General features: G+C 39.3%; 1 protein-coding gene across 5 annotated transcripts in view; it reads left to right on the plus strand.

Moving 5' to 3' along the window:
* Nucleotides 1-273: 273 nt before the first annotated feature.
* The window catches only part of CMC1 (C-X9-C motif containing 1), a 42178-nt gene continuing 22811 nt past the window's right edge, over nucleotides 274-19640 (plus strand). For 2 of the 5 annotated variants that reach the window (XM_041407712.1, XM_041407714.1), the window contains exons 1-3: nucleotides 307-386; nucleotides 11921-11993; nucleotides 12799-12891. In XM_041407712.1, coding sequence (XP_041263646.1) covers nucleotides 12849-12891 — 43 coding nt within the window. In that variant the 5' untranslated portion in view covers nucleotides 307-386; nucleotides 11921-11993; nucleotides 12799-12848. Of the gene's footprint in view, nucleotides 387-11920; nucleotides 11994-12798; nucleotides 12892-19640 lie in introns of all 5 variants that reach the window. The other 3 variants (XM_041407710.1, XM_041407711.1, XM_041407715.1) reach the window with 2 other exon arrangements.

Raw genomic sequence — 19640 nt, forward strand, 5'->3', positions numbered from 1 at the left:
CGCAATCCTCCAGGATAACCCTGTTTGCGCAGGTAGGTTGGACCAGATGATCCACTGTGGCCCCTTTTCAACCTGACCCATTCTGTGATCCCTCGGTGACTCACTGAGTATCAGCCCACCCACGGTCCCTCGGCGCCGCTCACCGCAGTGGCGGCCCAGTCACGGTGCCTCAGGGCCGCCCACACGCGCGGCACCCTCCACGCGCGGCACCCTCTGTCCCCAGCGCTCCCAGCCCCGGTCTCCGCCCGACTCCACGGGGAGGAGCGGGAGGAGCGGCCGGGCAGTGCCGCGCCTGCGCCGCAGGCCCGGGGACGCGCGCGCACGGTGTGTGCGCAGCTGCTGCCGCTGCGTGGGGCCGCAGATGGAGCCTGCCCCCAGCGCCGCAGGTAGGGGCGGCCGACGGGCGGGCGGGAAAGAGGGAGGGAAGAAGGGAGGACGGCGGGGTGGCGGAGCGCCCCCCCAGACATACTCACTTCACCCCCGCCCTCCTCTCCCCTGCCGCTCGCCTCGCCAAGACTTCCTGTGGGAAACCCCCGTCGCTTTCCGCTGGCCCTTCACACCCCCGGAGAGGGCGGCAGCCTGGGCTGCGGCGCACCGCCGGTGGGTGCTGGGAAGGGCCGCCCTGGGGGGCTCCGGCCCGGCCTCCGCGAGGTTCCCGGCGGACTGGGACGTTCCTGGTGCCCTCAGCGAGCTCCCGGAACCACCTCCCTGCTTTCCTCCTTGCCGCTCTGCTGCCGCTGCCGTGACCTCCAGCGGCAGGACGCGGGGCGAAGGCAGCTCCGGGGCGTCCAGGCGCCCGCGGGTGCCTGCTGTAGCCGCTCTGGCTGTGTAACAAACGTAAAGCATCGAGATGATGTTCTCCTCGGCTTCGTGCTACCGAGGTCTTGTCCGAATGGTTATAGACACGTGTCCACAGGAGTGAATGTAAGCCCGTGGCCTTTATACCCATGCAGTGTTCGCTCACTGTGCCCAGAATTCCCGAGCCAGGTGCCTTCGGCTTGGTGTCTTAAAAGGCCATTCCCTTTATCTAATGCAAGGTGTTGAGTCTCCCGTAGGTGGTGGTGACCTGCAGTGGTCGTGACTGTGCACCTCGGTCCCTGCCGCCTGTGGCTGCTTCTCCAAAAGCTGAAGGATGCTGGCCAAGGCCAGGCTCTCGGTTTCTGATGGAAACCTGTCTTGCACCTGGCTCTCCAGGCCTTGCAAACAAGGTGTTCATAGAGTAGTTACATTCTGGGTTTATTGATTGTATCCTCTAAGCATTGATCTATTACTCAATTAAGAAAACGTTATAGAACTTACCATGGCATTTCAAGTGGTGGATGTTCATCTGCAGAGCAGTTTCACTTCCCAGTTGTCCTTTGGAAAAAGCCCAGTTACTACATTAGTTAATTCACAGATTCACAGAATACGCTGAGCTGTAAGGGACCCACAAGGATCATCGAGTTTGACTCTTAGGTAAATGGTCCATAATGGGATCAAACCCACAACCTTGGTGTTATATTAGCAGCATGCTGTAACCAACTGAGCCAATCCCAGCGATTCAGCCTGTTGTGATTTCAGTGCAGAACAAAAGGCATGGCACCATACACTGAAGTCATCAGCATTCTGCTTCCATGTTTATGTATCTAATGACATTATCTGTTCCTTCCTGTGGTTGTATATTAGCTGTGGTAGGACTGCTAAGGGTGTACTTTGGGTACCTGCTGCGTGGCACCAATGCTGAGATTCATCTCCTGAGCAGTGACATTGCTTACTGACACTTCTCTAAATCTGCTACCTTGTTATCCACTATCTTTTGCTTCCCTCCCCCCGCTCCCCATTAGTTTCTGGCTTAAACAGCTCTGTTGAAAACCTCAGAATGAACGAAACGTGGAGATGTCTAAGTAAGGTAGTAGAGAGACTGGAGCGATAGCTGCGAGAGGTGTGAGCTGTCCTGTTTGTATTAGCAAGGTGTTAACCCAAATGCCCTGGTGTGCTAGGTTTTAATGTTGTCGTTGTTAACTGCTTCTAGGCTCATATATGAGAAAAGAGGGAGGATCACAGTTCTGTAAATTGTTACCATGACTGATACTTCATTTTATGGTCACAAAAGACACAAGTATTCTCATGGCTTTGAAAGGCAGTAGGGAGTGAATATCAAGGAGTCCTCTGAAGCTCAGATTGTAGAACCTGTGAATTATGTTGTGATTTGTATGGGAGGAGTTTTTTGATAGCCATAGTCATGGGAAGAAACTGTGGTTGTGGCATTAGGTCTAATAAATAAATTGGTAGTAAACATGTTCAGAAGGTTTTACGTTCATAAAATCACAGACTATCCTGAGTTGGAATAGACCCACAAGCATCCTCCAGTCCAGTTCCTGGCCCTGACTTCCCCAAGACTTCCCCAAGAATCATACCGTGTGCCTGAGTGTGTTGTCCAAACACTTCTTGAAATCAGGCTTGGTGTCCTGAGAACTTCCTTGGGGAGCCTGTTCCGGTGCCCAGCCATCTTTTCCTAATATCCATCTTGAAAAACCTCCCCTTACTTAGCTTAAAGCTTCTGCTTTTCCCCTTGTTAGAAAGCTGTAGACTGCAATGAGGTTTCCCTTCAGTCTCCAGGCTAAACAAACAAGGGACCTCAGCTGCTCCTTGAGTGGCTCTAGGCCCTTCCTCTCCTCTAGCCCCCTCACCAACTTAGTAGCTCTCCTTTTGATGTTCTCCTAAAGTTTTATATCCATCTTCTATTGTGGTGCCCAAAACACACAGGACTTGAGGTGAGGCTGCCGCAGCTCAGAGCAGAGTGGGACAATCCCCTCCCTTGCCTGGCTGGTGATGGTGTCCCTGATGCCCCCAGGACAGGGCTGGTCCTCCTGGCTGCCAGGGCACTGCTGACTGTCATTCAGCTTGCCAGGGCCCCCAGCTCCCTTTCTGCAGTGCTGCTTTCCAGACGCTTTTCCACCAGTCTGTCTGTACATCCAGAATTGCTCCATCCCAGGTGTTAAACTGTTAAGCTTCACATGGTTGGTGATTATTCAGCCCTTAATTTGTCTAGGTCTTCCTGGAGGGTCTCTCTGCCTTAGAGGGAGTCAACAGCTTCTCCCAGTTTAGAAAATGTTACACTATTTTGTTTCATCCTTCTCCAAAATCAATGTACTGCAGCCCAGCACATTGAATTTGTTTTTTGTATGCAGCACTTCCAAAGCTATGTAGGGTGAAGGTTTTAGTAATGAGAAAGCTCATTTTATTTTTACTGTGCACTTGGTTATATCTTTCATTTTCAGATGGTGATGTTTGGATCCCTAGTTGAACATTCACAGATGCATAAAGTGAAGTCATGGACGATAGCTGAGATAGACAATATAGATTTTGGTACCTATCCGTGACATAGGGCTTAAAAACAAAGGATCTGAAGACTGATTTGATATTTTTCCTAAGCTACTTAAGATGTCTATTTCTTCATGTCAGGTGGAAGTGTAGGTTGTTTAATAAAACAGTTTTATCAGTGGATGGAGAAAATTTGCCTTTCAGAATGGATGTGACTTGTTTCAAAGTGTCAAGGGCAGTAAGACTACAGCTAGATGAATACACTGAAATTAATTAAATTATAGCTTCAAAAGATAGAGAGGATGAAATAAGGGGGGATAAAGCAATGCTGAATTTAAAGGGAAAAATGTTGAAGGAAAAGTTGTTTTTCAGCTGTTCTTTTTCAGCTTTTAATTAAACTTCTTTTAGATAAGTATTGTGACTTATAAGTTGCCAGAATAACATCTGCAATCCTTGTGTTAGTGTAACTGACAGGCTTTTAGCCTTGTCACCTCATGCTCTGAAACTTAAGAGAACGCTGGTGTCTTTTGATCATATCCCTGATGTTAGTTTCCAAAATGTTAATTCATTTATGTTGTATGTACTGATTGTTCATTTACTACAGAGGAACAGAAGTCAAAGGTAGGCATTGTTTTTTATTTGTCTCTTAATCCTTACTTCCAGTTAAAGAATTAAAAAAAAAAAAAAATGCAGGAAGAATGGTATTCAGTCCTGTTATTCATAAGCCTTGCTTTTCATTTGTGTGTGATGTTCCTTATTTGGAATGAAAGGTGTAAATTTTATCTTGAAAGGAGTGGCTAAAGAGCTAAATATTCAAGCTCTCAAGGAGTTTGGGCAGATTTGTTTCTATAAAGAAAGTTTTGTTTGTGATTTACATTGTTTTTCATTACACCTTGTCACATGCTTCTGAAAAATTATGTAGTGCTAGAGCAGCTGATTAATAGTATTGAGGATGGTGGTTAACATCTCCTCTTGTAGTAACTGGGGGATTTGTTGGTTGTTAGATTTTCCTGCATCCCTTCCTCATCCATATTGGGTACTTTGCTCTTTCTAGGTCGGATTTATCTCTTACTTATCGCTTGGTTCTGGTGCAAGTTATTGCACAGTTTCTTATGTCACTGCTTAGCTCTATTTTATGTGGTCTGTTTGGTTTATCCAATTCAGATAGTTTGTGTTTTTTCAGGACTTTTCTCTGTTTCTTACTTCAAGTGGAAGTAAGCAATAAATTCTTGGAAACCATTCACTGTTATTTATGGCGTAGAAGAAATAGGGATTATACACTTGGGGCTGATTTGAGACAAGAGGTGCTCAAATGTGTGGGCTTGACTTTTTAAAAAGCGTGCAACCCTATCCTGTATGTAGGAATTGAATTGTGTCTGTGCTGTTAGTATATTTTGGCATCTCAAAAAAAACCCTGGAATTTGTATTTGGTTGCTGAAATCCTGCTGCATGGTGTTTTTAAGTGACAGAAAATTGTGCTGAGGATTTTGTGTCAGTTACCAAGTGGGGCACTCAGAAGCCTTATAATGGTGGAATTAGGGCTGGCTCTGCTAGTTTAATCCTTGGTCAGTCCATAGCCCTAGTTGTGTTTTCTGCATTTTGCTGGAATTCTTGTCTGTTATCAGATGGGATTTGAGATGAGCTGAGGTGTTGCCTTTATAGGTAGCTCGCAACCTAAGTTTTCCTATCTGGCAAGTCCATCATACTTGAACAATGGTACAGGCTACGTGTTAATAAAGCTGCATTATTTCCAGTAGTAAATATTAAGTCCTAATCTGTAATTAATTTTCAGGCCCTGTAACTGGATTTGCTGTGTGATCAGCAGTGTAAAAATATCTCCAAGTCGGCTTGGCTTTAGTTATTACTCACTAGATGTATGAGCATTTGCAATCTGCATGTAATTAACAAGAAGGTGTGCTTTGTCAGGTCTGCTTTTCCTTTTCTTTCTAGGCATTACAGACTTGCTGTAATACAGGCATTGTTCACTTTTAGCAAACAGCATTCTCGTAATCCAGTACTGCCATATTGCAAGAACATGAGCCCGAAAGCAAAATGTAAGATAACAAATTCAGCCAGTGAAAAAGGTGAAAATTGACTTTGAGGTGATGATAGAATGGTGACAAGTTAAAGCTTTGGAAATTTTCCCTAGTGTTGTCATCTCTGTACTCCATCTTAATTTAAAATGCTGACAGTATTAGAAAGATCTCAAAATCTGGAACTTTTTAAGTACAAATAAATTTATCCATATACATTTAAAGAAGAAGTAAAAAGGATACTGTGTAGAAAAGCTGCATTGGTAAGTTTCTTTTGCTTTTAAATTAGGGCTTCAGGGTATCACAGGTCTAGTTTCACTTGGATTATACCACTTCTGTCATTTCATTATGTCCTTCTATACTTTAAAACCTCTCTAGAAGCTCACTTCTAGTTTGTATGCAAACACTGATGTGCAAATGAAATTGCTAAAGTCAGTAGCATTTGTTTGGTCCTGGTCCATCACCTGTCAGTTCACACTGGATGTCTTTGACTGATAAAATTCTTTACCTTTAACACGATTCTGCAGGTTTTTTTGGGACTGAGGTATACAAAGCAGGATGCTGAAATTATTCTGTAGCTTTGACCCCATGAATTACTTGTTGGTAAAGGCACAGAAGCCTCCCAAAGGCTACAGGGTTGGATACTTAAAATATTAATTGATGCATTAAATACAATTGTAGGAAAAGACCCTAAGATTTTAGAAAGATGTTTTTTTCTCCCATGACTTTAATGGGTCTATCTCTAAATTAATTTGTTCCCATGTATGACTTAGTGTTTTCAAACAACAGTTATGAGTAGTTGATACAGTCTGATTCAATGATACAGACTTGTTGGAGAAGTTTTTATGATGCACATATGCATAAATGATTCACATGAATTAACCTAAGAATGGTAATTTTTATTTAATACAAGGGGAATAAGCTAGGCAGAATAATGGAGATGAAAATTTTGAGTTGAATGCATTCTTTTCCTGGAGGAGTACTAAGCTCTAATTATATTTGCTTATTCAAAACACTGTTATAGGTGCACTAAAATGGATCTGATTATTTTTTTGTAAAAAAACCATTAATATCTAGAACCAGTAGTGTGATTGATGAAAGGAGTGTTTGCCAATAAGCAGGCAGTGGACACTGTACTATTATTCTGTTATTAAGAAAAGTTTACTTTTCCAGTGTATTTTTATAATTAGCTCATAGGCAAGTGTTCTAAAGCAAATCTTTGTAAAGAAATTGAGTATTTACCTCACAGAAACAATTTTTACTGAGTGACATGAAGAACAGCTGAATCCTCTAAATTAATGCAATTTTGCAACTTAGTTATAAACTTGTTATTCGTTCTCCAAACCATCTCAAGTGTTGTGTAAACTACAGATCTGCATATGGAAGAAATGAAAGGCTGTTAAATTCAAGTTTAGTGGACTCGTCATAGGTTAAAACAAGACCTTCCCTTCCAGGAAAACAGCTTCTTTCCAGTGGAGATTTTCTTTAAATGTGATGTAGGTTAAAAATGGTAATTCTGCATGCATCTCCTTGGTTTTCTTCCCTTTTCTCTTTAGTAACTGCTATTTCTGGTGCTGAAGTTCTTATTGATACCTTTTTGAGTTTTATTTCTTAGCTTGAAAAAGAAGAGTATCTTAGAAATCTGTCTACTCACAACTGCTTACCTTCGATGGCAACTGGTAGGAAAAAAATATTAAGGTGTAATAAAAAAAAGGTCTCCTTTGTGGCTCCACATTTCTTAATCAGTCTCCCAAAATAACGAAAGTGATTGCTTTTCAAATTTATATATTTAGTGTTGTATTTTAACTTGGATTCATGAACCGTGACTGAAGTTTCTACAGTATTTTTTCTTGTAAGGAACATAACTGATGCTTAAAAGTTAATAGAACTGGAATTTCAAAAAAAGCATGAGGTAGTAAAATTGCTAAGTAAAATGATGTAAAGTTACTAAAGCTTTCTCTGTTCTTCATAAGTACTGTGATTCTTAATGAAGAAGCAATAGTATTTAAAGTACTATTTTGAACATTTTTTGAACGTGACTAAATAAAAAATCAAGAAAATCCTAACTGTAGGATGTATAACTAGAAATGCACATTTCAAAGACTGTTGCTGGAATTGCTTGACTCAGTTCCCCTTGGATGGAGACTCGTGTGAGGTTCTTTAAGTAGCTGGATAGAGCAGATTTCAGCTTTCCTGAGTAATGTGTCCCTGCTACCTGAAGTCATGAAAGAGGTGAGAGCAGAGCTGTTGACTACCAGCAGGATGAGTAAAGGGTGAGCAGGTCAGTTTCTAGCTGTGTTGGATAAAGTGGGGAGATTACATGACTTCTCTCAGGACACTCTTCTAGGAACGCTTTTGTCTTGGTATCCTCTTCTTGTAATAGTGTTCTAATTGATATGAGAAGCTGCTAGAGTCCCTTTTGTTGTTAGGATTGTAAAGCAGCTTTGTATTTCATTCTCTGCTCCCCTTTAAAGGTCTGCTGCATGCAGCACACGGTGCTTGTTCTCAAGATCATCCTGAGTCCTTTGGTCAGAGGCTAGAAAGTCAGCAAAGTATTTGTCATCTGTTTTCCCAGCTTCCATACAGAGTGAATTTCATGCGTTCTAGAGGTTGGGATGTTCTTGTTCCTGTTAATGTATATTAGTTTCTTGGGGTTTGGTCATTAAAAAAAAAAAAAAAAAAGAAAACTGTTAAACTGACCAGCTGTGGTCCTTGGCCTTCCATGGCAATAAAGAGTTTTTGCAGCTGAGGGTTTGGATCAGCCACAGAAGGCTATTATTACAACTGTAGTCTTGTGCCCTACATATTGTATATAGCGAGAACCACGAGCACTGAGATTTGCCAAACCCCACAGATTTTATTTGTTAAAAAACCCCACAAATCATAAATGTTTCTTAGTGATTTAGTGAATAAGGGTATCTCCCAGTTAAGTAATCTCTCTCTTTAATTCTTTACACTGGGCTGAGGTTTTATGGAAAGCAGTTTCTCTTTCACAAAGGTATTCTCTTTTCTGTAGCTTTCTGCCCTTTTGTCTTTTTTTTTTCCTGCAAACTTGTAACTTCTTTAACTGTTCTTTATGTTCTCATGTGTTCCTTGTCCCCAAGAGGAGCATTCTGGAATCTGCTGATCCGTCTTTAGGAAACATTCAGTAGTTCTGTCATACAGATTCCTTGCCTGTAGACTTTAATTTTCAAGTAGCTAGTGAGTTAGCTGTAGCCCCTGGAAGCCTGCATTTGGTTTTAATTCTGGCTAACTTTTATGTATGTTTTTACAAAACATTTTTTAGTATTTGTAGTATTTAGTCTTTGTTTTGTAACCTTTACTTGATTAGCTGTGTTCATCCATCTGTTCCTTGTAATGTTTGATGGTACTTCAAAATTTCATCAGAAGGTAAGGTAAGGGTAAGCTATCAGAGTATTAAATGCCCAAGTTTGGGCTGGCAGAGGGAGAAGAAAAGCTGCTGCTACATTTGTCTGGCCCTCTGGAAGCTGAGGGGTGATGTGGTGGTTTTTTTTGTGGCAAAAGGCCACAGTCTCTTCAAACAGCCTACGCAGAAGACCAGAAAAAGTGTGTGGAGGATGTGGGTGATACCAAAGGTATCAGCTTCCAAATGCAGAAGGCAAACTGTAGGAAAATATATTTCTTACTTGTCTGGGAATAATATTTTCATGATGAAATAAAACAGGAGTAAGACTGTTGAAATGCAGATTCTTCTGTAGAGCCTAGTCTGTAGCAAATCTGGTATTAGAGTAAGAAGTACCTTTCTTAGTGCAGAATAGTGAACTTTTGAAAGGGGAAAAATGTTCTTATTTTGAAAACTGTGATATAGTTGAAAAAAGGCAAAAGGAGTTGATGGTTTTACATCATGGTTGTGTCCTATTTTTTGATGAAGTCTTGTTTCTGAGGTGTTCTTTGAAAGTTGTTGCCATATATGTTACTGCAGAGATGAATAGCTTGAATTGATGGCGATCTTGCAAGTGCTTGTACATCAGTATCAGAAGTGCAGGTGCTTTGCTTGTCAAATTTGCTTGTGACATTTGCTTTAGCTGGTATCTGCTATTTTTAATATTTGCACCTTATTTTTCTTAAATATTTTATATAAATCCTAGGGATACTGACTACAGTAAAGTGTTTTGAGATTATTGAAGGAGTATCACTATAAATGTAAAATGCAATGGATAGTTTAGAATCAAGGAGGTATATTTAAGATCTTCCAATAGGAACTCACAAGTAAATACAGTACTGCTTAAACTGAACATCTGCATTTGAGCTATTTGGAGAGGTAGTTGTACCCAGAGCCTGAAACTTAGACAGTATAAGATAATTAAAATTGCTTGGGCTTTTCATGCAGTCACTTAGGCTATGTTTAAAACCATCAAGTCCAACCATTGTTAAGTACTAAATATTTTCTAATTAAAAATACAAAAGCAAAATTCTGTAAATACAAACATTTTTTAAAATTAAAAAAAACCTATGGAAACTGGTACTTCACAACAGAGATTCTTAAAAAACTGTAGATGAGTTTATAAATATCCTTTGCTGTAGTTTCCTTTATACTGTTGTATAATTACTTTTGAACTACTGTTGTAGCTCTTCTCATTCTTCCTACTGGATGCTGCCCAGTGTCCTGATGTACCCTCTCCTTCCTGCATTTTCAGCATTTGTAGACTTGACAACATGGGAATAAAAAGAAGGAATTTGCCTGGAGCACAGTTCTGTCATGGTTCTGGTTGTGCTGGTGTTAACACCAGTAGAGCTACTCCTTGCTATCAGTCTTAGCCTCTTTCTTTTGAATAATCAAACAGAAGATTGGGTGTTTAACCTAAGAGAAAACCCAGCAATCTTTTTTGACTGTTCTGGGCTATCAGGGAAGTCCTTTTTTGGGTTTCTTTTTCTTTGCTTGCTTGCTTGCTTGTTTTTTTCCCAGGTGGCCCTGTGTCCTGTTTCCTTTCGAGCCTTTAGTTGCATTCCTACCCACTTCTCCTCTTTGTCAGTAGAGGGATGGCTGATCTTTCACTGTAGGCCTGTGCTTTGTCATTGTGAAAATCGTGGATGCTTCTGGCCAGCTTTGCCAGCAGGGGAAACCCAGCTGCTCTTCCCAGGCCCTAAAGACTTCTCTCTGCTACATTTCCATGTATGCTGTGGTATAAAAGTGGAACCTGTGCAGAGCCAAGGGTTGGACTTGGTGATTCTTGTGGGTCCCTTCCAACTCAGGATGTTCTATAATGCTAATTATGGGAAGTAGATAAGTAGATCTAATTAGTCTGAAGTGTAAATGAGCTAAGAAGCACTTTTTCACATGTATTTGGGTTAGTTTTCTGTTTTGACCTGCTAACTCACTGCTAGATTAGGTGCAGAAGAATGATGATGTGATGGGGGTGAGTGAGGGCAATGCAGCACTGGTAAAACTTCCCTTTTGGTGACAGGTAGCAGCCCACTTGATTCACTGTATCTGCGTTTGTATCTGTGTACTCCAAGCACCAGTATAGCCAAGTTGAGTTTAGAAAAAGAAAGTGTGGGGTGCAGAAATTTAGGCTGTAATTTGAGCCAGTGGTACTCATGATCCTTCAGTCTTTCTTCTTGTCCTCATCTCACTGAATTCCCTCGTATGGGCAGCTTTGGAGTTATACCGTGAACAGGATCAGGGAATTTGCCTAGCTGAAAAATTACCTAACAGGAAATTTGTTTACCTTTAAAGGAAATTAACTTCCCCTTTCATTCACCACAGGGCTGCTGAGCCTGTCTGTGTGGACAGAGGGAAAAGAGCATCCCAGGGATGGGGAGAGGGCAGGAAGGCTGCAGTGCCAGCTTACTTTGACTAGAGTGGGTGGGGACACGTAGTGTGGTGGTGCCACTTCCTGCCATGTCGTTCAGCTGAACTGGTTTGTCCTGTTAACAAAACATGCTTGGAAGTTTACTGACAGCTTTGTGTTGTCTGTAGCCTATGTACTGTAACTAGTGTTTGGTACAGTAATTACACCTGCAGAAAGTTAAAATGAAGGATATTTGTAATGTTTTATCTGTAAAATAATATATTTGTAGAAATATGATATTTGTAATATTGTAATATGAAAATCAGTGCATTGAAGCAAATCTAAGTCATGAGCTATTTGTTTTTAGTGTTTCTGTTATATGTACAGAATAGAGGGGTTTTTTTCCTGCTGTAGAAATGCTAAAAAGGATATTTTTGAGGAGAAATGTCTTTAGTTCAGATTCTGTATATTGCTCATTGTAATTCTCTGTTGTTGCTAGATTCCACTAGTAATATCATATATGCAATACTGTGTAATCTCATAACGTAATCTCTTAGCATTAGTAAATTTTAAAAGATGTTGACTTAAGAATGACAAATGTTGGTTTCAGTTGTTTTTTGATGGAGAAGAAACCAAAAATGCTAGTAAAAATAGTGTTTCAAATCTGTTCGTTACTTAAAACCTTCTTCTTTCCTTAGTTTCAATATATTGCACTTTTACTTTTTTGTCATTTCATCTCCTTTTCTTTTTAATAAGTGATTTTAAATTGAAATTATTGTCACCCAAAATAACTCTATCTGATAGTAGAATTTTCATATGATGCTATTTCAGAACTGATGCCATTCTGAAATGTGATATCAACTTCAAAGGATGAAAAAATAGTGTGTTTGAAGATGAAAACCAGGTATTTGGTATAATTGCATTGGACTGCTGTGTTCTGAGCAAATGTCCTTTATAGGGTTATAAACTCAGAACATGAGAAAGCAAAACCTGTTCTTGATGAATTCTCATCCCATCGTTTTGAAGAAAGTGGATTTGGAAAAGCAGCATTTTTTTTTTTGTAATGGTCTGTGTTTATTCTAAATCACTAGCTGTGAAGAACTCTGGAGACAACTGAAAGCAAACTACAACTTTGCTTTTAAATGTAGAAATCAGGCAACACCATTAAGCTGAACTTCTGAATGAAAAAGCTTCTAGATCCTCCATTGAATAGACTTCATTTTCTTCTGAAGAAACTGAAGTGTTCCACATAGCCATACAAATTCTAAGTTGTGCTGTAGTATGTGCTGTTTTTCTTGACTTTGTGTCAGTGAATGAAAGAGTACATACAGATCATGTACATAGAAAAATATTAGTATCCAGAAATAAAGGTATTTAACTGCTGTGCTGTGTGTAGATTTTTTTATTCAATAAGACAGAAATTCACATGTGCTGTCAGAATTTGCCCCTTTGTTTTTGGTTCACAGTGCATATTAAGCAGAGTAGAAATATTCAGGATAATGCTCATATTTGTATCTGAGCAAATTTTGGACTTCCCATCCTTTTGATCTGTGTGGCCCTTTCATGTTACTTTCTGCTGCTGTTTGTGACAGTTTCAATATACTCCTGTATGTTATATAAACAGTGCTGTGTTATTTCTTTAGACTGACTTTTTCTGATGTATAGATAATTTTTTTTTCAAAATGATCTTTTTTTTTTCACTCTTGCAGAAAATGCTAAGCTAAGACATGTAGAAAAAGATGTTTTGATTCCACAAATAATGAGGGATCGAGCCAAGGAGCTGTGTTCAGATAAGGTGCAAGGTAAGAGTCAAATATTCATTAGGAGATCAGATGTACTCACTTTTGTGACCTGAATATAATCCTTGTTTTTGAAATCATGTAGTCAGAGAATTAGTGTGATCTCCATCTTATCAGCTCACTGTGAAAACAGTACTGAAGCATATAAATCTGCTGTGTTGGCTTTGGCTGCTTGGTGATGTATACACTATTTTCCAAAATTACTTACTCTCAAGGGCTGTAGAATCTGGTATGATTATTACATATTTTTTCACATCTCAGTCTGGTGGTGGCAGAGCAGCACAAGAGTTACTGTGTTTCTATATGAAGTATTTAATGCTTCTAAATAAATTGAACTGCCTCATACAAACCTTCAGTTAAAGCTTCTCTGATTATAACAAATTAGTTTAAATATTCCCAACATACTGCATCCTTTCGTTGCCCCAGCATTGAAACGATCCATGCACATAAACACACACCTTACTAGACAGATGTTGAAATAGGGTGATGTAGTGCCCTTCTGCTTTCATTTTCTTGTGAAGAGTACTGGACTCTTTAAATTAATAACTCTTTAATAACTCTTTGAAGTGGTGTCACCCCTCTGCTGAGAGCTGCTTACACACAGGTTAGCCAAGAATGCTGGTATAAGAGGGATGTAAGAATGGATGAAAAGCCACTGAATTATTCTGTACACGTGTCGGCTTTCAGTAGAGGGCATTTGCATCTGGTCATCCAGATCTGAGCTCTTTAAACTTCTTTTGTTCATGCACCCCATCAGTAAAAAATTTCTGACTGCACAATCCCAATATAGGTGTATTCATTTACAAATTGTGTAAATGTATCACTGTACTGTGTGTTATGTACGTTACAAAAACCATAAAAATAGAAGTTTAAAAAAGGATGCAATAAAGGTGAAATAAATGGTACGTTAAATATTTTAAAGTATGTGTCAATCTGAAAAGATTACTGTTAATAACAGTCCTTTTTATTGAGATCTGTATGACTGGACATGCATCATAGTTTTTAAAATCTTTAACACTGTGATATAGGAATTTGAATACCTGGTTCTAAATTCAGTGTATTTCAACACTTAATAGGTGCCTGGAAAAGATACCTTACAGAGGTGCATAGATCCCCATGGAAGAAGTACATAGTTGCTCGCACTTACTAAATTTTACTTAACTATACCCGTTTTTCAGTTCTATCCACAAGTTTTGCAAATGGTTTGCTTGAAATTGGGCTAATAAATTATCTTCTCCCCTGATGTCAATCAGTTTTTTCTCCAAACTGAGGAGAAGGTGTTGCACCTCAGTGTTTTCAACCCCCCTAAAACTCTCCATGGGAAGATTTTTAACAGGTTAGAAAGTTCTTTTGATATCCTTTTAAAGCGTACAGATATAAGAGGCTTTTGTAGGTGACACATATTTTGTTCGCTAACAAAACCAGACGAAAAATTACATAATTAGGTGAACATATCCAAATTCCTGTTTTCAAAATGCAAGCTTCTTTTGCAAAGGAATTACTTTCTTAGTCATTATTAAAATGACACCTTCACCTTAAAGGGACACATTGAGTGTTTAGTTTTTGGAAATTCCTGCTAGGTAACAAACTGCTCACAGCCACTTGTCATCACTGAAAAGGTCAGTGGATTCGAAGCACTTGTCAAACCTGACACATTTTTTTTAGAAAAGACAGCTCTTGGAAGCACTTTACCACAAGTTACTCAGAAAGCAAACCTCTCTCTGCTGCCTGTCTCTGCTAGGGATTTTTGTGGTCCCTCCCCATCTCATTACAAAGTCTGGTAAAGATGCCACTGTTTGATGGCTTGTTTTGTCAAGTTATAATATTGATGCCATCCTGTAGCACATTGTGCACTCCTGGCTCCAGCTATGCTGCAGTAGCTCACCCCTGAGTGAGGCAGTGAAGGAGTTTCATGTGCAGTGCTCTTTCTGTAGCCTTAGTCTGGAATCCCTTTTTATTCCAGTCAAAGCAGCCACTCCATCAGTGGCTACATTTGCACAGTTTTTCCATAATACATTGTTTTTTATTCAAGATGCCACTTTCTGTTGAGAATAGATCTGCTCTAGTACATCTTTCCTTTAGTGGCTCACAAAAAATATATATGTTTTTGTGCATTTCATGGTTGAAATGCAAATACCACAAGGCGTGAGAAGTTAAAAACTTCTGTACTTTCACTCAACTGTATAGCAAACCTCCTACACTATGTAACTTGTTTTAACACTTGTTTCTTCAAATCTTCAGCAGGGTCTTCTGTGCATCTTTCAACAGCATTTACTGACAAAGGAGTGCATTTTACTTTGTTGCCATACTGTTTTCCCTGAATTGTTTCAGCAGCTTTTACCATGGCAGGAAGAACAATTGTTTCCCCAGTGGCATGTGGCTTTTTGTGTTTTGCTGTTATTTAAGAAACTTCAAAGGAAGTTTCTGGAGTTTCATCACTAGGGCACTTTATGACTAGAGTCAAATCTAGGGAAAGTGGACCAGGGTATTTTTAAGCAGCTGCTTTTAGGCATTCTCCAAAAAATTTTAAAAAGTAGTGTTACAGTAATACATGCCAAAGGAAAGTGGCATCATGTAATAGGTGCCTTCCAGTGCTGCCAGAAGGACTTAACAGACCTTTTTTTTTTTTCATTTGAACAATAGTTGAATCATTTTTACTTTGAATTCTATACCTGTTGGGGAAAAAATGAAGAGGAATAGCAATTGCAGTAGTGTGGGTCATTTGAAAGATGTTGATTAAAAGTATTTTGAGAGCTTGGTATTTGTATAATATTGTTTGAGGTTAACCAAAGGCACAGTGTGAATGTGTTTTTCTCCTCTGAACTTTGTGTAACATGAGGACTTTGGTTTCAGCATCTTCATTTTCTGTGGCAGCAGCCAATATTGGAGGTTCTTGAGCTGTGAGCTGTGGACCATTACCTTACAGCTTCTCCATCTTCCTCCCTCCATAAACTTTAAAGGCAAATGTTATGCCTTTTCTTTTTCTGTGATGTTAAGCAAAATTGTAATTTCTTCCTTCTTTCTCCTGTGTAGAATTTAGTTTTGTATCTTTAGGAAAATAATGTTTGTGGGTACATCCATCTCCCTGTCAATCTTCTGTCGCCTGTAAGCCAACTTTGATCAAATTGTGTGAAAGTTAGAAGTCGTAACTGAGTATTTATGAAACAATGTTTTTTATCAAATAGGCGAGCAAAACCTTACATTAATACCTCTATTAAAATAAAAAGGTGGTTGCAGAACTTCAGTTATTTTGTTGTACACCTTTTCATCTGGGTGAAGGAGAAAAACCAAACCATGGGAAATGAAGCTTAAGCAGTTTTGTGATCAGTAGATTTACCATCTCATAAATCTATTGTGAGATTATTCCTGGAATAAATTTGTCTTGTTAGTACACAGGGATAGGTGTTAATCAGAGTAAAGAGGCTATGCTTTTTATGCTGTAAACAATTATAAGCTATGAACATAAGCTGTGTAATTAAGTAATCAAAGCTCTTGTGACTTGGTTTGTGTGCTGTGGAGTGTACACACATGCATGAAATGGAGTTGTTTACACTGAGGGCAGAGATACTCATTTAACTTGCTCTCGATGTAGGATTTTTCTGCTTTATGTTAAGTCCATGTTTCAGAAACTCCTATTAGTAGACCTCTGTTTCTTTTTGTCTTTAGGAAATTGTGATAAATGCATCAGTACTGTAGGAAATAAAGCTATTCCACAAGTATGGGCCCTTACAATTGGCTTGGTCAGGCTGGGTTCACATGTGTCCCTATGGGGAGCCCCTGTACATTCAATAGTGCTCTGCATGAGCACAGGGTCCATCTGTACCCAGCCCGGTACCTTAGCCTGCAGCTATACCACCTAGAGCTGTGTGCTTATCAGAGCTAATAATGCAAGTAATGACAGCCTGTCCAGCACGTGTTCCAGAGCTGTCCAGGGAAAAGAAACCCCAAGGGTTATAAAAATAAATAATAAAAAAAGGTCTTGTTAACTTAAGAAGTGATCCTGCTTCCCAGCACACAGTTAAATGGCTGGCTCTTTGCTGTGCTTGGCTGTCAGCCTACCAAAATGGCTTAGGGAAGAAATAACCATGGAATTATGTCCACTCTGGCCATATTTCATTTTACTTATATTATTTAAATTTGCTTACAACTTTTTTTTCAGACTGTTCCAGTATAATTTCTTGTGTGCTGCATGTTTCTTAAGAGTTTTGTAGCTCTCAGTTTCAGAATGATTTTTGTGTGATTTAAGATTTTTAAGCACTTTTTTCACTGAAAATGGATATATTAGTAATTTTGTCAACTTGGGTAGTAATTCTGTTAACGTGCTTTCTGGGAAACACTAGTCAATTTTCTGACCATTATGTAAATATGCTTTATTTTGTTCATATCCATGCATTGTAGGTGAAATTGTGGACAAGAGTGTCAAAAAACAAGCAAACAAAAAACCCCAAAAGATTGTCATACAGGAACATTTCACTGTATTTTTACAAACTGTAGCATGAGTTTGCCTGAAACAATATTGAATTATATATTTCTGTATCACAATGTCCTTGCATTTCAAACCTAAGTAACTAAAAGGATCATTTGTTAGCCATTACCTCACTTACTGCTTTTATGAAATAGTTTCTTGAAGAAACTGTTTTCTTGTTTTGCTTTAATTTCCAGTTATAAAATTTAAATATGAGTAAGCTTCTTCAAGGCAAAATCGTAGCAAATTTCAGGAACCTGGAGTTCACCATTCTTTTTCATCAGAATGGTGGCCTTTAGCACATCAAAAGTTGTATAGTTTCATCCAGCTGTGCTTTCCTTTCCGTGAGTCCATGCCCTAAAACTAGGGACAGCTTCATGCTCTAAAACTAGGGACAGTCATGGAAAAAGTTGCAAGAGCTGTGGGTGTTTCTTGATCATTTCTATAGAGAAGTTTGTCTAATTTCTTGAGAGCACTTACTCTGCTGTCCAAAGTTACAGATTCTGAAACTGAACTTAATAGGGTTTTTTTTTGGTAACAGAAAGACACAAACTTGGGCTGTCAGCTTAATTTGATTTAATTTTTGGTTGCTTGGCTTGGAAAATAGAAGTGACTGACTGACTTTGAGATATTGTGAGTTTAGACTCTGAAGAAGTTGTACTGAATTGAGATCCCAAAAATAAAATACTGGGTCACAGAATCAGTTATGAAATGAATTCCATATTAAGTTTATTTGTGATCAGATGTTTTGTGTATTTGTTGTACTGTAAAGCACTTCTGCCCACCTTCCAAAACCTTTTTTTCTTTTTTTTTTTTTTTTCCTGGGAAAAGAACAACTTGCTCCAGCGACAAAGGGTTTAAGTTCTGAACTTCTTTCCTCTGAATTTTTTTGTGTTAGTGTCACATCATGTGGATATGGGCCTTTCAGGTCACAAAGAGGACCTGCAGACATCTTCTGTAACTGAGACTCCTTTGTAAGGTTGAAGGATTCAATAGGAACTAGACCTACAGTCCTTTCAGGGTCACTGCAGGGACAGATAGTTCAACTCAGCCTGGTTCTGCCATTAGAAGGATGGTGAGGTGAATGTAGCCATTTCTTATTTTAAGCATATTGTGAGAGACATCCATTTGATCAAGATGATAAGTTGTTCTGTCCTAAAAAAATTATTAATCTATTAAAAAATTTTATGAGAGAGACACAAGAAAGATATTTCTACTTGTACCGAGTTGAGGACCTTCACTGGAGAACACTGTTGTGTTGGTTCTGTTGTCTGGAGGAGCTGTGTAATTAAAGCAACTGGAGTTACATTGCTGAAGAAATCTCATAATATTTGGCAGGGCTTTAAAAATGGTTTGGAAAGTGTGGCTGGAAAAGGACATTTCCAAGCAACCATCCTCCTCCCATTCTCCAGATTTCCCATTAGCCCTCTCCTCCTCAGGGCTCGTGTTGATACTTAGTGAAGATGATGGGATGCAACACTACTGCAGGCTTCTCTACAGTTGAGCATGACCAGTGTCATCAGGAGTTTTGATAATGTGCAGTTACTCAACAGTCCTGTCACTGACATTATCTCTGTCCCCCTAGGGGCCACCTGCTCTAGACCATGACCCTTACACCTGACATAGCGAGGTCCATAAATCCAAAGAAATTTCTGATTGAACTACATGTAGTGCTATACATTTAAATGCCCAAGACCTTTAGATATTCCTTCTTTAAAAACCCATTCTTTTTAGATATACTTTCCTATCAGAAATGCAGATAATGAAATGTGTGAAATCCTTAACAAATTGTGCTTGATGTTTCTTACTTCCCCTGGTATTGCAGACTGAGTTCTGTTAATTGATGCCAACCCTTGTTGAATGCTGAGGGAGGATTAACCTGTTGGTACCAACAGTTCTGACATCAGAGCTAAGACTGATAGTAGAGGGAAATTACATGACAGCTCTACTTAAAAATTTTGAAGAGTATTCTTGTCTTATAGCAAATTAAAACTAAAATCACCATTTACATCTGAACTTTGCTCATCCACTTTGCATCATTGTGAAAATACAGTTGTTACAAATTTTTTTTTCAAGTTCACATCTCCTAGGAGTATCTGGCAGCACAGTGATCTTCTAATTGACCAAAGCAAAAAGATCAAGTGACTGATAAAAATCAATGAGTTAACATGACAGCTGCTGGTACCTTTTTTTAAATTGAGCTGCTGTGATCAGAAATTGCTTACATGTGCTTATGTCCGTATCATTCAGAGATTGGTGGAAAGCCTGAGAGGTTACAGATGGAAGA

The sequence above is a fragment of the Onychostruthus taczanowskii genome, unplaced genomic scaffold, assembly GCF_017590055.1.
Source record: "Onychostruthus taczanowskii isolate IOZ18803 unplaced genomic scaffold, ASM1759005v1 scaffold28, whole genome shotgun sequence".
Classification (NCBI taxonomy): Eukaryota; Metazoa; Chordata; class Aves; order Passeriformes; family Passeridae; genus Onychostruthus; species Onychostruthus taczanowskii.